General features: G+C 33.7%; 1 protein-coding gene across 1 annotated transcript in view; it reads left to right on the top strand.

Annotated features, from left to right (window-relative positions):
• Positions 1-6,142: 6,142 nt before the first annotated feature.
• Positions 6,143-19,978, top strand: part of LOC143080085 (enhancer of mRNA-decapping protein 4-like) — a 40,622-nt gene continuing 26,786 nt past the window's right edge. Inside the window, exons 1-9 of the mRNA XM_076255763.1 lie at positions 6,143-6,406; positions 8,916-8,961; positions 9,300-9,398; positions 9,676-9,796; positions 10,466-10,571; positions 14,230-14,416; positions 14,671-14,836; positions 17,916-18,020; positions 18,891-19,000. Coding sequence (XP_076111878.1) covers positions 6,307-6,406; positions 8,916-8,961; positions 9,300-9,398; positions 9,676-9,796; positions 10,466-10,571; positions 14,230-14,416; positions 14,671-14,836; positions 17,916-18,020; positions 18,891-19,000 — 1,040 coding nt within the window. The 5' untranslated portion in view covers positions 6,143-6,306. The remainder of the gene's footprint in view (positions 6,407-8,915; positions 8,962-9,299; positions 9,399-9,675; positions 9,797-10,465; positions 10,572-14,229; positions 14,417-14,670; positions 14,837-17,915; positions 18,021-18,890; positions 19,001-19,978) is intronic.

Raw genomic sequence — 19,978 nt, 5'->3', positions numbered from 1 at the left:
ATGCTGTCTATAACCGTAACCCTAATGATGTATAAAACCCTAACCCTAATGCTGTTTATAACCCTAACCCTAATGCTGTTTATAACCCTAACTTTAATGATGTCTATAACCCTAACCCTAATGATGTCTATAACCCTAACCCTAATGCTGTCTATAACCCTTACCCTGATGCTGTATATAACCCTAACCCCAATGTTGTCTATAACCCTAACCCTAATGCTGTCTATAACCCTAACCCTAATGTTGTCTTTTACCCTAACCCTAATGCTGTCTATAACCCTATCCCTAATGCTGTCTATAACCCTAACCCTAATTCTGTCTATAACCCTCACCCTAATGCTGTCTATAACCCTTACCCTAATGCTGTTTATAACCGTAACCCTAATGCTGTTTATAACCCTAACTTTAATGATGTCTATAACCCTAACCCTAATGATGTCTATAACCCTAACCCTAATGATGTCTAAAACCCTAACCCTAATGCTGTCTATAACCGTAACCCTAATGATGTATATAACCCTAACCCTAATGATTTCTATAACCCTAACCCTAATGATGTCAAAAACCCTAACCCTAATAATGTCTATAACCCTAACCCTAATGATGTCTATAACCGTAACCCTAATGATGTATATAACCCTAACCCTAATGATGTCTATAACCCTAACCCTAATGATGTCTAAAACCCTAACCCTAATGCTGTCTATAACCGTAACCCTAATGATGTGTATAACCCTTGCCCTAATGTTGTCTATAACCCTAACCCTAATTCTGTCTATAACCCTAACCCTAATGCTGTCTATAACCCTAACCCTAATGATGTGTATAACCCTTGCCCTAATGCTGTCTATAACCCTTACCCTGATGCTGTATATAACCCTAACCCTAATGTTGTCTATAACCCTAACCCTAATGTTGTCTATTACCCTAACCCAAATGCTGTCTATAACCCTAACCCTAATGATGTCTATAACCCTCACCCTAATGCTGTCTATAACCCTAACCATAATGCTGTTGATAACCCTAACCCTAATGCTGTTTATAACCCTAACTTTAATGATGTCTATAACCCTAACCCTAATGATGTCTATAACCCTAACCCTAATGATGTCTAAAACCCTAACCCTAATGCTGTCTATAACCGTAACCCTAATGATGTATATAACCCTAACCCTAATGATGTCTATAACCCTAACCCTAATGATGTCAAAAACCCTAACCCTAATGCTGTCTATAACCGTAACCCTAATGATGTGTATAACCCTTGCCCTAATGCTGTCTATAACCCTTACCCTGATGCTGTATATAACCCTAACCCTAATGTTGTTGATAACCCTAACCCCAATGTTGTCTATAACCCTAACCCTAATGCTGTCTATAACCCTAACCTTAATTCTGCCTAGAACCCTCACCCTAATGCTGTCTATAACCCTAACCCTTATTCTGTTGATAACCCTAACCCTACTGCTGTCAATAACCCTAACCCTAATGATGTATATAACCCTTGCCCTAATGCTGTCTATAACCCTTACCCTTATGCTGTATATAACCCTTACCCTATTGTTGTCTATAACCCTAACCCTATGTCTGTCTATAACCCTAACCTTAATGCTGTCTATAACCCTAACCCTAATGCTGTCTATAACCCTAACCCTATCGATGTCTTAAACCCTAACCCTAATGATGTATAAAACCCTAACCCTAATGCTGTTTATAACCCTAACCCTAATGCTGTTTATAACCCTAACCGCAATGATGTCTATAACCCTAACCCCAATGATGTCTATAACCCTAACCCTAATGATGTCAAAAATCCTAACCCTAATGATGTCTATAACCCTAACCCTAATGATGTCTATAACCGTAACCCTAATGATGTATATAACCCTAACCCTAATGATGTCTATAACCCTAACCCTAATGATGTCAAAAACCCTAACCCTAATGATGTCTATAACCCTAACCCTAATGATGTCTATAACCGTAACCCTAATGATGTATATAACCCTAACCCTAATGATGTCTATAACCCTAACCCTAATGATGTCTAAAACCCTAACCCTAATGCTGTCTATAACCGTAACCCTAATGATGTGTATAACCCTTGCCCTAATGTTGTCTATAACCCTAACCCTAATGCTGTCTATAACCCTAACCCTAATGCTGTCTATAACCCTAACCCTAATGATGTGTATAACCCTTGCCCTAATGCTGTCTATAACCCTTACCCAGATGCTGTATATAACCCTAACCCTAATGTTGTCTATAACCCTAACCCTAATGTTGTCTATTACCCGAACCCTAATGCTGTCTATAACTCTAACCCTAATGATGTCTATAACCCTCACCCTAATGCTGTCTATAACCCTAACCATAATGCTGTTAATAACCCTAACCCTAATGCTGTTTATAACCCTAACTTTAATGATGTCTATAACCCTAACCCTAATGATGTCTATAACCCTAACCCTAATGATGTCTAAAACCCTAACCCTAATGCTGTCTATAACCGTAACCCTAATGATGTATATAACCCTAACCCTAATGATGTCTATAACCCTAACCCTAATGATGTCAAAAACCCTAACCCTAATGCTGTCTATAACCGTAACCCTAATGATGTGTATAACCCTTGCCCTAATGCTGTCTATAACCCTTACCCTGATGCTGTATATAACCCTAACCCTAATGTTGTTGATAACCCTAACCCCAATGTTGTCTATAACCCTAACCCTAATGCTGTCTATAACCCTAACCTTAATTCTGTCTAGAACCCTCACCCTAATGCTGTCTATAACCCTAACCCTTATTCTGTTGATAACCCTAACCCTACTGCTGTCAATAACCCTAACCCTAATGATGTATATAACCCTTGCCCTAATGCTGTCTATAACCCTTACCCTTATGCTGTATATAACCCGTACCCTATTGTTGTCTATAACCCTAACCCTATGTCTGTCTATAACCCTAACCTTAATGCTGTCTATAACCCTAACCCTAATGCTGTCTATAACCCTAACCCTATCGATGTCTTAAACCCTAACCCTAATGATGTATAAAACCCTAACCCTAATGCTGTTTATAACCCTAACCCTAATGCTGTTTATAACCCTAACCCCAATGATGTCTATAACCCTAACCCTAATGATGTATATAACTCTTACCCTTATGATGTCTATAACACTAACCATAATGATGTCTATAACCCTAACCCTAATGCTGTCTATATTCCTAACCCTAATGCCTTCTATAACCCTAACCCTAATGCTGTCTTTAATCCGTACCCTAATTCTGTCTATAACCCTAACCCTAATTCTGTCTATAACCTGAACCTTGATGATATATATAACCCTTATCCTAAGTCTATATATAACCCTCACCCTAATACTGTCTAAAACCCTAACCCTAATGCTGTCTATAACCTTATCCCTAATGCTGTCTATATCCCTAATCAGACAGTCTGAAGACATGAAGAGGTCAACAGAGATTGATTCTGATTGTATATAGTCTCAATTTGAATTCCGAGGGTAAGCAGCCTCAAAATCACCACCAGAGTATTGGAAAAATCTCGGAAGTTCAAAGTCTAGATTAGAGGAACAAGCATTTTAGGGAAAGACTATTATTTTGGAAAAATACATCAACTAAAAAAATTCAACGATAGCTTTCCCTGATGGCTCCTGCAAAGGAAACCCAGGTCCATGCGGGGCTGGGGCAGCTATTTCAATACCAAACAACACAGAACTTTTGGAGTTAACATAGCCAGTTTCCAATAGAGGATCTATTTTATTAGGGGAATTAGTAGCTATCAAGCTGGTAATAGATTTTCTTATAAATCAAAACAACAACAAAAAACACAGAATCCGTCAAAATTCTCAGACAGCCAATCAGCAATTAGAATTCTAACTTTAAATTGGAAATTGAATAATTACGGCAAAACTATTCATGATATTAAAATCGGTAAAATCGGTATTTTGGCACTAAAATCTGAAGGAATCATTGTTTCCATTGAATGGACCCCTGGCCACGCTGATATACAAGGTAAGGAACTAGCAGACCAACTAGCTAAAAAAGAAGCACAGGAGGCAGAAAAAATAAGATATACAAAAAGGAGCAAAAGACAGTGTAACGTTAAAATGTTTTTGTACTGTTACGAAGCACAGTTTATAACTAAACTCAGTAAAGACCCATCGAAGTTGCATTTGATTGATAAATTCAACAACACTTACCGTTATCTTGATGATATTTTTTCGTTAAATAATCAAGAATTTTCTCAATATACTGCTGAAATTTACCCCAAGGAACGTACTTTAAATAGATCAAATTTATTCGGTCCTGGATATAGATATTTCGGTTTTAAACGGGAAACTCCACACTAAAATTTACGACAAAAGAGACGATTTTTCGTTCCCTATTGTTATTTTTCCAGTTTTAGATGGTGATGTTCCTTTGGCATCATCTTACTATGTTTATATTTCACAACTTGTTCGCTATGCCCGTGTCTGTTGTGACGTTTTTGATTTTGACGATCGCAACCTATTTATTGCTGGTAATTTATTAAACCAGGGATATCGTTACCATAAATTACTTAAAACCTTTTGTAAATTTTTCCATAGATATAAAGATTTGGTTTTGAAGTTTGGTTGTACCTGTAGAAAACTTATTTCAAACGGGATAGCACATCCTCATTTTTACGGAAATGTTGTTAACCGTGCCCGGAAATTTGGAAATAATCCATGTAAACTTGTCGCTCCTTTAAATAAACTTATTCTAAAAGGTTACCTATTCAACACTGTAGTAAGATCATTGAATATTGTTTTTATTGGTATAAATATTGATTTTGTTATCTTTAAATTAAAAGCTAACTAAATATTACCAGTATATTATATACATATACATATTCATGGATCTACAATCTGTCGATACCTGTAACTTGGCATTGCACAGGGTCATGTTTTTCTTTGGCTGTTTATGACGTCTTTACACTAAATCCATTGGATGTTTGATGTGTACGGATTGATGGTTAAGTCTTAGATGCATGATTTTTTTTATTAGTTTTTAGTGGCTTTGAACTAGCTGTTAGATAACTGCGAGTACTCTCAGATCTGTTCATTGCGTCTTTTTGTGTCGGGATGTATGTATAAGTACCCGGCCACGTCCACTTATATTTTTGTCCATCTGATGAGTTTAGCCTTTTTCAACTGACTTTTATAGTTCGTTCTTATGTTGTACTGTTATACCACTGTCCCAGGTTAGGGGAGGGTTGGGATCCCGCTAACATGTTTAACCCCGCCACATTATTTATGTATGTGCCTGTCCCAAGTCAGGAGCCTGTAATTCAGTGGTTGTCGTTTGTTTATGTGTTACATATTTGTTTTTCGTTCATTTTTTTACATAAATAAGGCCGTTAGTTTTCTCGTTTGAATTGTTTTACATTGTCTTATCGGGGCCTATTATAGCTGATTATGCGGTATGGGCTTTGCTCATTGTTGAAGGCCGTGACCTATAGTTGTTTAATGTCTGTGTCATTTTGGTCTTTTGTGGATAGTTGTCTCATTGGCAATCATACCACATCTTCTTTTTAATATAGGATATTGTAATTTAAACTCATACAAATCAATGATATGCCCAGTAGTCATCGACAAATGCAGCTGTGGACAAATAGAAACAGTTGACCATTATCTTCTGTATTGCGAAAGTTATGAGGAGGCTAGTGAGAAACTCCGCTCTGCACTCTACTTCATAACATCAAAACTAACACTTGAATCAAAAGTATTATTAGCAACAACAGAAAATGAAAATTACAAACATCACATAGAAGATATTCAACATGTGTTGGGGGTCTTTATTAAAGATACTGGAAGGTTCACAAAATAGATAGTTAAGGTTTTATAAGGGTTAATTATTTATTCATTTTTTAGATAGATAGCGCTAGCACACCTATCTACTTTATAGGTGGCAACAGAGCTACAATAAATCAACACTTTAAACTAAAAAAATATTTTTTCAAGAATTAAAAAAAAATAAAATATATAAAAATCAGATTTATTCATTGACGTAAACAATTTAAAAAAAGTAATTAAAATTGAAACAAAGTATAAAATTAATGAGATAGATATATTTTGTGTAATCACGCAGTAACGTGGTTAATGGAGGCCGCCATATTTTGGATGAAAACAAACTTGTTGAAAGTCGAACCCTGCTTTAATGTTTCGTCTGGTTTCATCAATTATCGTGATTTATCAATAACAATTTGTACTGAAATTTAAAGGAACATTTACTTTGAAATTGAAACTGTCATTTAAAATCATGGACGATAAGGGTAGCCCGTCGTCATCTCTAAACTCAGCGAGCACCGGCGACACAGGTCATCTCTTGCATGAGCTTATGAACTTGCAGAAATCAAATGGTAAATTATTTAACACATTAAAAACACCGTGATGATTTAATATTAATGGAACGAACACAAATAAGAAAACACCATCAAACATGTCAAACCCTTGTAGCTAAAGAATAACAGTTTAGGCACTGGCTATAGTTTGGAAACAACAAATTATTATAATGTCTTTTTTAATGAAAAATTATTGTTAGTTGATGCATTAAATTAGTATTGCCGTAGTCAAGGTCAGATAGGGTACTGATTTTTAATTACGGATGTATCCTGGTCTCATCGGTTTTCTTGCTATCATAATCAAGAATTCATTGTGACGTCCCGTTTGTTTATATCCCATAGTACATCATTAAGAGAGAACCAAGTTATAGTGAACTACGTTTAATATACAGCATGGTTAATCTACATTGTTTACAAGAATAACATGTGTAACACAGTTGGGCGGAAGTGCCAGTGCACATGAGTGATTACACGTGCATTATCAAAGTACTGAAATACTATATATGTTACACCATTCACATTGAAAAATTATACATAGTACAAATTTATAAGACAATAACAATAATATCTGAGCGGGGTGTTACGTCAAAATGCCATATCCCTATTTAGAACTATATCTGTATATGATGGCTGACACCAGAATCCCTATTTAGGACTATATCTGTATATGATGGCTGACCCCAGAATCTGTGCCTGGGACTTGAACAATTGTCTTTTGAAGTCGTACAACTATCTCTTTTCCATTGTGGGGTCAGACATGTCAGATATTTTGTATTATGACATCAAAATCATACAAAAATCTTTGTGATGTCCAGTAATGGCAGACAAATAACAATAAGGTGTATGCATTCTGATGTATGTATGAAATATATTAAAATACAACTTTAAAAAACCAGAGGTCTCGTTAAGACGTGTACATCATGTAGATGTGTCCTAGACACATGAAAATCGAGCTGGACACGTTATTTTTTAAACCTGTGAGTATCTGGGACCCTCCTCATTATACCTTGAGTCCCACACACAGTTTTGCCAAGAAGATTCATGAAAATTGACATTGTTTGGGCTTAAATTGAAATATTGTTTGTTTGCCCTTTACCAACCGACCCTATAAATTCGCCCTGATAAAATTTTTTTTTTTGTATTTACCAGCAAATTTTTTTGTTGTTGTTCCTACTGTAAAAACTTATATTGGTATTTCCTACTCAAAACTTTTTTACCGGAATCCTCCGGTTTTATCTTCCCTGTATAAGGTTAAGTCCGTTTGGTATCACCTGAGCTTTTGGCATGAACACTTGTATTTAGATTCAAAGCATTTGATTGAAATCTATGTTGAATGTTTTGAAATCATGATATGACTAACGTTGCCCTGTGTCCTTGTACTTGAAGAGCAGGGTTCATTCAAAAAAGTTTGTCCAATATAAAATTATCAATGTGTCATGTGTGTGTACAAAATATTTTGTTAACGGACGTTGTATCCTATGTAGGGATGACCTTTGGTGATCCGTAGATCAGGATGATTATGTTAACGCTGCCTTTGACCAGCTTTGACATTTTATTTATATCTGACATTACCAAATTCCGGTAAAGTACAAAATGTAGCTAATAATCTGAGAACCATACAGTACTTTAAAGTGTTTTCTGTTTTTAAATGAACCAAAGGACTGAGAAGAATAATTCATTTCTGAAACTAACAAGGCTTAGGTTTCTTTCTTAGTGTTAAAATCACAAATTGGAAGACGATCAACACTAAATACCCAATTAACATGATAAACAAACAGAAAGACAACAACAAATACATGAGATAAGTTTAGTTTTATAACTGAATTTGCGATCTATCTTAGTTACATTTAATCTAATCACCAACTTTTGAAACAAATACAATATTCCTCTTACAACCACAGGAAAAAAGAAAATTCACAATTTAAGAAAATAAAAATTAGCAGATAAAACAATATGTAGAGGGAAAAAAATGACAAGTTATGAAACACTTGTCTCTTGTAAAACTGTACATGTAATTGTATGTAAACCTCTAACTGGTCATTGGTATGCTATTTTATTGACAAATACCACAAATTTCCTTTTATTCTTATTGATTTTAGGACAGGAAAATGAATTACAGAATATCCTTCATTTTAGGACAGGAAAATGGATAACAGAATATTCTTGATTTTAGGACAGGAAAATGGATAACAGAATATCCTAACTGAAATTAATTTGTTTCCAAGGTGGCACATACATGTACCTTGTTCTTATTGGTATCTATATAAATGCTGTATGCTTGGCTGAGAAGCAGTAAATTCCAATAAAGCCTCTAAAAGTCTGGTTAAATCAGGATTGGGATGGAATTGATGGTGTCCTACACTTGGGTAGCTTATTACCATGAAATCAATTTGACAAGAGTTCTATTTTTAGTTATTGTTAGTATTGCAAATATAAGTGTTATTTTGGAGATTTTCCCTAGAAACTGTACTATAATGTACCTACTATTATGACTATATCTTAATTACATTTATTTTATATATTTCAGCCATGTCCAGTGCAAGTATTTCATCAACATTGAATATGAGGGAAAGGTATAGCAATATATATATTCTTTTTCCGTATATTTTTATACATGGCATTATACATGTGTTAAAGCATCTTTCATCAATATAATCTGTAGTCATTTGGGCATAAATGGTAGCTTTTCAATTTACTGGGGTTAAAATCCTTTGTTCTTGCTATAATCGAATGCTTATGCTTAAAGATGTTAACAACAAATACTAGGCTTTTGTTGTTGGTTCATCTATTATGTATCCTCATTTAAAGTTATAAGTTGGAATATCCTTTCACTAAACGTTTGTTTTCAATTGAATGTTGCAATATTTATGATAACATGAATTTTATACATCTATCTTTTTATTCATTACAGTGCTGATGTACCAGGACCAGGGGAGGCAACTGCTCCAACAATAAATGAACTTATGCAGACATTCTACAGTCAAAGCCAGCCTTCTCATAGACAGCTTATGTAAGGATATACCTTTAAATATAAACAAAAATACTATTTGATTAATATCAATGGTTCTACAAACCAACAACAAAAGCCTAACGAAACATACACAATAAAAAAAAATATATAAAAAGAGGAAGTGGAAGATACCGAAAAGAGAATCAAACTAGTTTAAGCTAGAGGATAATAATCCTGGCCAACAATAAAATATTCTATTGTTTAATTTTTTTTTCTATTCACAAAAGTGGTTTTGATAGTGTCTTTCACATGCATGTATACGGTATTTCCTTTTCAGAACTTTACAAGGATCAGATACAGTCAACAGTTTCAGTGTATATGGACAGGAAGTAGATGTAGTGGCTAGTAAGCCCATCAGTACTGGTATCTTGTCACAGCCAACAACAGGCAGTAATAAGGTAGTTTGAAATAAAAAAAACACAAAACATTCTAAACTAGTTTTTAACTTTGGTGTATTTCCTGGGTTTTACACATCACAAATCAAACTACCATTTAAACTATTAGACTCTTTTATGGGAGGTTATGAAACTTGGTATGATTATTCAACACCACGAGAGGTGTGTTGGGTACAAGGAAGGAAACTATACAATGAAATTCATGGTAAAAAACTTATTTTGATATAGCTACCACTGAGTATAATGTAAACCAAACAATGTTGCATTTTACCCTTAATAGTCTTATGACTTTGCAACTGAGAAAGTTCGTGATTTTGAATTCACTTTGAAGAAGTTTAAGAAGGAAAGCTCCAAGTTATACGTATATTCTTGACGATTTATATTTGCGTTATTTTTCTACTAGCGAAAGTCACGAAAATAAATTCCTTGCAAGAATAAGTTGGTTTCCACTAGACAAATATTGTTTCCTCTTTAAAACTTCATCAGCCCATGGGGGTCATTGATGATAGTTTCATATTTATTCACCACTACTATAGGGTTTACATAAAAGAAAAATGTACACTGATGAACATAAAACAATATGTGGAACTTTGAGTCTTAGACACTCCCATAGGCTTTTTTTATGGCTCTAATGACCTGGCTAGATTTATTATTGTTTTTGTCAATTTTCAGGTTAAAATTACACCAGTTGTGAAGTATGATTGGGAAGCATTATTCTATGTTGGGAACCTTGTCGCTATTCATCGTAATAATACATATGCTGCCTATACATTAAGAGGTAAGATTTATTTTAAAAAAAACGCTTGAAGCCGGAATGAAAATTAACAAGTGTGGACAGAAATATGAAAAGACTGCATAGTAATAAAAATAATAATATTAGATCTAGTGTATGCATGCATTCTTCAAATAGTTACAGAGCTTAGGCCAAATAAAAATATATGTGTGGTTCCAGTTACCCGACCGACCCTAGTTAAAACCCCCCGACCCTAGAACTTTTTTTTCATTTCTTAAAAATAAATTTTCAAACGATCAAATTTTGAGGATTGTGAATTAAAATAATTAAATTCATAGATTTCTGTCATCTGAATTTCCATCACAAGTATCTGTTATGGCTAAAATGCAAGAATTCATAACAGAATGCAACAAAATTAACTAAAAACGTATCATGGCTGTTTATTTTACAACCACACACGGCTACCCCCACACACATGTAAAAATGTCAGACTTCCGGTTGGGGCGTGTATAATAAGGGAAACAATTTCGGTAATAACACGATTCTTTTCCGGATTTTGACATTAAAGGGAAAATTCACGATTTTTTACTTATGGTTTAAATATGTTCATTATGACATAATATATATATTCACAAAGTTTTATCGCTATATGTGCAGTAATAAAGGAGAAATTCAATAATTAATGAAAAAATATCAACTACTTCCTGTAGGTTGTGACGTTTTCTCCTGATTTTTGCATGCCGGGATTTAAAATACAATCATTAAAAGTCTTGGTTTTTAATCATATTTTAACGTAATCGTAAGCGCGCCGATGACTTATGCTTTATCTAATAACCATCCGATAATAAGAAGATAAAACGCACAGACGTTCAATTGTACTCATTCGTGAGATAAATTATCTATGTTAAACGTATATATTCGAATAATCAATTATTTTTGTAGACAACACAAAAAGTTATAAATTTATTTTTAATAAATGCATTTTCGGACTGATAAGGTGAACAAATTAAAGTACAATAATCTGTAAAGACAATATGTTGGTGTACTATTATTGACCTTTTACTATCTCTGCTATGGCTAGGTTTATACGATGTGTGTATTCACGGTTCTGTGGCAATACTTGTAGATGGCTTGTTGAAAGGTAAATTGTTATTTGCACTTCGGTATTTAACCACGCCTCTAGGGCACACCTTGCCAGGTGTGACTGTCTATTCGGATCAGTGGTAGCATTTAATACACACATTAAAAATACATATTCAAGTTGGTGACAAATAAAAATTGGTCGCCGTGGAATTATATAATTATATTTGGTGCTATTATTTATTTGAATTCAAATAAGTTAATTTACTAAGAAATACACAATTTTCGGTTAAAGACGGAAAACTTAATTCATATGTCAGAATGAAATGATATACAAGTCTTGTCCTTGATTTATGTCTCATAAAAAAGGGGGACTTAGAAATTAGAAATAGCTTTACTAAATCATTTTTATTTGTCTTTATTAGGCGAAAAAATGTACGAGAACACTTACATTTAGACTTTTGAAAGCCATGTATTAATCAATATATGAAACTATCTGAAGATAACTCTACCGAAGCGGAATATAATATGTACGAATAAAGAAAAAAATATTTTTGTAATGGAATCGAAAAATTACGAATAGATATTCTTTTCAAGTGTGATAAACGTCAACCAAATTTATTCATAATGGGGAACGTCCTTATTAAAATCTGAGACAACTATAATAATCGTCGTCTCCCAACGTATATATATACTTAAATAACTATTTGATCAACGATGTTTAAAATTAAAAGACAACGAATTTAATGTTATCTTTCCCTATTTTTGAATGTTATTATAAGTCTGTTCAACTTGCAAGAATACCCCTAAAGCGGACAAATATCCGACAAGCAGTTTATTCTTTAAATTGCTGTCATTGAATATCAAGAAAGAAAATAAATCCCGAAATTGATACTCAATAGTTTTCCTAGAAAATATTCACATTCCTTGGGGATTATTAGTGTACGTCCAGTTGCATATATTTTACATGAATGTTGGAACAATTGTGATGATGACGAATTTCGTCCTTTATTCGAGAACAATTTAATTGATATATAAATCTGTGAGTTTACTATGTTCTTAACTTCGATGAACCAAAGCAAGTTATAAATTGACCTGTATTTAAATCAAATTGTTTCTTTTTTTTCTTCTTCTTCTTTTGGTATACAATAGTCTATCGAATTCGTTGATTACATACTGTTGGCATACATGGACTAGTCTATTTACAAAACTTTTACCACAATTTACACAAAATGTATGTTTCTTTCTTATGTTCAATGTATACATGTATACGTATTTTAAATTGCGCTACTGACTATAGTTCCGTAACTTTCTACCAGACGTATGTATACACGAATCGTCGACAAGTGCGCACATTTTTTTAGATCAATAATTCTGGTATGTTCCAATCTGTCCTAAACTATTGACAACGAGTATATATTACATTTTCCCAAATTAACCCTTGGAAAAATATGTAAATAGATTTGTATTTCTTCAATTATTTTTTTTTGTATTATTTTTTTTTTATAAATAATATTCTTTACACCAGAAATGTTATTTATAAACAAGCGTATGAGTTCAGTAATGACTAGTATATTATATCACTTTCGGACACGCAAGACAAAAATGTATATTATACATGCACCTGATAGTTCAAAATGGAAAGTTATAAGTAATGGTCGTGTACACTGATCAATACCTACAGAAGTGAAACGATGCATGAACTTGCAAGCCCGCTGGACAGGAAATCGATTGAATACCTGGACGTGTCACCTTACACCCCTTCCAATACCTTTGGGAGTAATACCTTTAGCCATGCTGGTGATCAGATAAGGGAAGATCCGAATTTATTTAAATAAAGTTTATTACTTGAAAGAATTATGAACGAATTAGATTTTCGAAAACAATTTCCACGGAACACTTATTTATCATTTTATGATTTGAACTTTGACTTTTTAACTAATTACAATATTATCAGTTTAAAAATAACAGACTATATGGTTATTTAAAAATATAAGACCATTTTCCGTATCAAGTTAGTCAGTCAGATAAAACAACCGTACGATTGACAAGATATCGACACGCAATTACGACTACATCGTTTACTGTTGTTTTGTTCCTTTGTGGTTTATTGACATATCGGGATTTTTCATCGGAGAAGGTGACAAGATGGCGGAGAGTAGAGAACTGATACTCAAAATTTAAAATCGATGGTGATCTCTTATTTAGCGGAATAAAACTTTAATATCTATAAATTTGAGCATTTTTATACAGAATGGACATAATATCAATTTTTTATTTTTTTGCGAAGTTTCCCTTAAAAAAAAAAAAAAAAAAAAAAAAATCCGACCTACCGACCCTATTTTTTAAAAGTATGTAACTGGAACCACACATATATTTTTATTTGGCCTTAGAAATAGCTTATAACAAGCATATTTTAAGGTATTTAGCTAGGAACAATAATAACTTAGCAAAAAAATAATTTCTGAATGTTCTGTATGCTGGAATTACCAATACAAAATGAAATTCTTTCACAACACATTGCATGTTATAACATACACATACATGCATTACTCTTAAAGCTTGGTATATCAGAGAAATGACCAACTTTAACATCTAGTTTTGATATACATGTATATTGCAGGAAAATCAGGTGGAGTTGTCAGGATTATTAACAGAAAGACTGCAGAGAGAGCGTTATTGAAAGACTTTGCTGGTCGTGTTATAGACATAGCCTTTGCTCATACTGATGATATTTTAATTGGTGCTGTTGATGAGATTGGTAACCTCATGGTGTACCATGTCAAAGAAACTGACGATAGGAAATTAATGTATCCTTTTATTAAATAGGTAGTATAAAGGTACTTTTATGCAGAGAATTTTTTTTATCTCCTTTTTAGGAAAAGAATGAAAATAAAAACTGGAAAAAAATGTCTTGAGGAGGTTGAAGAAATGCTAATTTCCCATACAGTTTTAATCATGTTAATGATTGGTTCCTATATTAATAACAGTTTCAACTTTCCAATTCATAGTTTAATATTTAGTAGTCATATATAATAATATAAAATTCCTTGACAAGGCTAAGTGTATTGCTGTCTCTGCACATCCGACGACCAGATGGTGAACAGCCATCAGAATTCCACCGTGTTATCTGGTGTCCATTCATCCCTGATGATTGTGATGATAGTAGCATGACTGAATCTTCTACACAGGATGCTTCTAGAGTACTTGTCTTAACACATAATGAAAAAGTAAGATTATCAATGTCATATGTTTTAAGCTTCAACCTTTAAGTTTATAGATAGATTTGTATGATAACATTATTTTTTCGAATGAGTTAGGTAGTTTGCTTTAATGGACCATTGTTATGACCAGTCATTGAAATAGTCAAATATAGTACAAGTTGATCATATAAAGGTTAAAGAATGTATATATTTATATGATTTGACAAAGAAATTTAGAAATATACGAACTTGAGTAAAGAAGTATTTTTTCAACAGATGTGTATTTGTTTTCTTCAATTTTTTGGGAAAATATTGTCTTTAGCTTTCATGGCATTTGTTCATAAAAAATAATGGCAGCCAATGAACACATTCTGTATCCTTTGTTAATAAATTGAATAAATTTGTAGTAACAAAAAGTAAAGTTGTGAGAAAAGATTTTTGAGAAAGTAAATGTAAATCTGACATACTGACTCTACCTACCTTATTGTGGCATTGTAATTAGAAAGCACTGACCTTAATTTTAGCTTGACTATTATATTTTCTTTTTATGCCCCGTCTACGATAGTAGTAGGGGCATTATGTTTTCTGGTCTGTGTGTCCGTTCGTCCGTCTGTTCGTTCGTCTGTTCGTTCGTCCGTTCGTCCGTCTGTCCCATGTCAGGTTAAAGTTTTTGGTCGAGGTAGTTTATGATGAAGTTATAGTTGCATCCATTTGTAACTTTACATACATAGTCATTATAATAGGGAATTTCTAAAAAGTACCTCAAATTTAGGTTTTGGTCCTCATTTCATGGTTCATTGAACATGAAAATGAGATTGTGTGAAACAGCTCTTTGCCAGGTTAAAGTTTTTGGTCGAGGTAGTTTATGATGAAGTTATAGTTGCATCCATTTGTAACTTTACATACATAGTCATTATGATAGGGAATTTCTAAAAAGTACCTCAAATTTAGTTTTTATGCCCCACCTACGATAGTAGAGGGGCATTATGTTTTCTGGTCTGTGCGTCCGTTCGTCCGTCTGTTCGTTCGTTCGTTCGTCTGTTCGTTCGTCCGTCTGTCCCGCTTCAGGTTAAAGTTTTTGGTCAAGGTAGTTTTTGATGAAGTTGAAGTCCAATCAACTTGAAACTTAGTACACATGTTCCTTATGATATGATCTTTCTAATTTAAATTCCAAATTAGAGTTTTGACCCCAATTTTACGGTTCACTGATAGAAAATGATAGTGCAAATTTCAGGTTAAAGTTTTTGGCTTCAGGTTAAAGTTTTTGGTCAAGGTAGTTTTTGATGAAGTTGAAGTCCAATCAACTTGAAACTTAGTATACATGTGCCCTATGATATGATCTTTCTAATTTAAATGCCAAATTAGAGTTTTGACCCCAATTTTATGGTTCACTGAACATAGAAAATGATAGTGCAAATTTCAGGTTAAAGTTTTTGGCTTCAGGTTAAAGTTTTTGGTCAAGGTAGTTTTTGATGAAGTTGAAGTCCAATCAACTTGAAACTTAGTATACATGTGCCCTATGATATGATCTTTCTAATTTAAATGCCAAATTAGAGTTTTTACCCCAATTTTACGGTTCACTGAACATAGAAAATGATAGTGCAAATTTCAGGTTAAAGTTTTTGGTCAAGGTAGTTTTTGATGAAGTTGAAGTCCAATCAACTTGAAACTTAGTATACATGTGCCCTATGATATGATCTTTCTAATTTAAATGCCAAATTAGAGTTTTGACCCCAATTTTACGGTTTACTGAACATAGAAAATGATAGTGCAAATTTCAGGTTAAAGTTTTTGGCTTCAGGTTAAAGTTTTTGGTCAAGGTAGTTTTTGATGAAGTTGAAGTCCAATCAACTTGAAACTTAGTATACATGTTCCCTTTGATAAGATCATTCTAATTTTAATGCCAAATTAGAGAATTTATTCCAATTTCACAGTCCTTTAAACATAGAAAATGATAGTGTGAGTGGGGCATCCGTGTACTGTGGACACATTCTTGTTAAATTTAAATATTAGTGTAAAATATTTTCCATTCTTTAATCATGTTTTTATTAGTGTTGTCAAATCGTACACTTTTGCCTAACCGGTTACTCGGATAATCGTTCGACCGATTAACCGGTTAACCGGTAATTTAAGTTGGTGTTTGAAAGCCTTAAATAGAACCCTTCACATAGATATAAGATGTGGTATGAGTGTCAATTTGACAACAAGTCATATATACGCTTTTAGAATTGAGGTTTTCCGTTAGCATTATAAGGCTTGTCTGTGAGGATTCTTGGCGAAGTTTGACTTTTAATAATCAAATACACTGTATCAACTATATATAGCGTTTGTACCAACTTCAGATTAAAAAATCCAAAAAAAAATCTTAATCTCGTAGATTTGAATATGTCATATGTCTGAAACTGATTATTCTTTCCTTTTCTCTTGTTGTCTCCTAAAATAATGATTAATTATAAAAAAGAAGATGTGGTATGATTGCTAATGAGACAATTCTTCACAAGAGACCAAAATGACACAGAAATTAACAACTATAGGTCATTGTATATGCTGTACGACCTGTTTCTTCACTGTGTTTGCGTTTTTCTTTAAGCATGTTACTCGTACTTTCACGTATACATTGAGTACATTCACATTGGTTTACATTTCACAATTTTTGAATTTAAAGTAAGACTAACCCTTGCACTACGGAGGTTGCACATTTAAATGTAGGTTTACACAATATTAGATCAAAAACGAAATAATGAAGTAATTAGTAAAATTAAATCTCATTACTGATTTAAAGTTACTGTTAAAAAAACATGTTTACTAATTATGTTTCTTAAAGATCCTGCCCCGAACTCTAATTAATTTTATGTCTTTAGGATTAACAATAGCAATCAATATACTGGACAATTGATCTGTCAAACTAATTACCACGACGACAATTTTTAAATAAAACAACCATTTAATGATTTGATTTTCAACACAAATTTATATCAAATCTATCGAAATTGAAAAAAGTCCGGTTAACCGGTTAGCGTTTTTGGTATTCGGTAATCGGTCGTTCGACCGATTAACCGGTTAACCGTTGACAACACTAGTTTTTATGAATGAACTAATTTTTTAGGCAGAAATATGGAATATAGAACTGGTAACCAAAGAACATGGTAATGGACCATTGGATGCAGAAGATGTGGATTTTGGTTTGATTAAAATAACCAGTCACACACAGGTAAAATCTGAAATAGAGAATAAGAAGATGTGGTAAAATTGTCGATATCCATCAGAGACCAAATGATGTAGATCATGTAGATGTTAGCAAGTATAGGTTTATAGGTATGGTCTTCAACAATGAGGACATCCATACTGTGTACAGCAATCTATGTTAGGCCCACCCATGACAAAATTTAAAACAATTTACACAAGAAACTAACGGCCTGATTTGTGTACAAAACAATAAACTAAAATAAATATGATATACAGCAGCAAAATGGCAACCTTTAAATGACAGGTACCTATTTCAGGACAGGCACATACAGAATTTGATGCGGTTTAACATGGTTGTTAGCTCTCAACCCTTCTAAACTGGGAACACGGTTTTACATAACAACATAAGATAAACAACAAAATCAGTTGAAATGGCTTTACTCATTAGATCATCACAAAGCACACAAAAACAAAAGCAATAAAGACTTGAGGCAAAAAGTGTAGATCTGACAGTACTGGTAATTACTGAAAGCTTTTTTAAAGCCAGTAACACTTAATTAAAAAAAATCATGTATCCAAGACTTAAATTGTTCTTATGTTCCTTGACTCCTGATATATTAGCTGAATTCAGTTTATTACTTTCACTTAGAAAAATTTGCACTGTCAGGGCATTGCATAAGACATTGTAAGAGGAGGGAAATTGTCCACCTACCTGCTGAAAATCCTAGACTACACTAGAATTGTCATAACAATGAGCAAAACTTACAATTTCTTTGTATCACTAAACAATCATATTTTTTTGCACATGATTTTTTTTCTTTCTTTTTTCATTTAAGCTGAATAACTGAATATTTTGGATTACATTCATTTGCAGTAAATGTAATTTTCATTTCAGCCTGTTATGGATGCTGCTTTCTCACCAGATGGCACTGCATTAGCTACAGCTAGTCTGGACGGTGAAGTCAAGTTTTTCCAAGTTAATATGAATGAAAGTACTTCACCAAGGTAAGAACAGATGTTATGTTTCTCACCAGATGGCACTGCATTAGCCACAGCTAGTCTGGACGGTGAAGTCAAGTTCTTCCAAGTTAATATGAATGAAAGTACTTCACCAAGGTAAGAACAGATGTTATGTTTCTCACCAGATGGCACTGCATTAGCCACAGCTAGTCTGGACGGAGAAGTCAAGTTCTTCCAAGTTAATATGAATGAAAGCACCTCACCAAGGTAAGAACAGATGTTATGTTTCTCACCAGATGGCACTGCATTAGTCACAGCTAGTCTGGACGGTGAAGTCAAGTTCTTCCAAGGTAATATGAATGAAAGTACTTCACCAAGGTAAGAATAGATGTTATGTTTCTCACCAGATGGCACTGCATTAGCCACAGCTAGTCTGGACGGTGAAGTCAAGTTCTTCCAAGTTAATATGAATGAAAGTACTTCAAGGTAAGAACAGATGTTATGTTTCTCACCAGATGGCACTGCATTAGCCACAGCTAGTCTGGACGGAGAAGTCAAGTTTTTCCAAGTTAATATGAATGAAAGTACTTCACCAAGGTAAGAACAGATGTTATGTTTCTCACCAGATGGCACTGCATTAGCCACAGCTAGTCTGGACGGTGAAGTCAAGTTCTTCCAAGTTAATATGAATGAAAGTACTTCACCAAGGTAAGAACAGATGTTATGTTTCTCACCAGATGGCACTGCATTAGCCACAGCTAGTCTGGACGGAGAAGTCAAGTTTTTCCAAGTTAATATGAATGAAAGTACTTCACCAAGGTAAGAACAGATGTTATGTTTCTCACCAGATGGCACTGCATTAGCTACAGCTAGTCTGGACGGAGAAGTCAAGTTTTTCCAAGTTAATATGAATGAAAGTACTTCACCAAGGTAAGAACAGATGTTATGTTTCTCACCAGATGGCACTGCATTAGCTACAGCTAGTCTGGACGGTGAAGTCAAGTTCTTCCAAGTTAATATGAA

This window comes from Mytilus galloprovincialis, chromosome 6 (genome assembly GCF_965363235.1).
Source record: "Mytilus galloprovincialis chromosome 6, xbMytGall1.hap1.1, whole genome shotgun sequence".
Lineage (NCBI taxonomy): Eukaryota > Metazoa > Mollusca > Bivalvia > Mytilida > Mytilidae > Mytilus > Mytilus galloprovincialis.
Note: the sequence above shows the minus strand (reverse complement) of the source record. Positions and strands in the feature narration are given on the sequence as shown.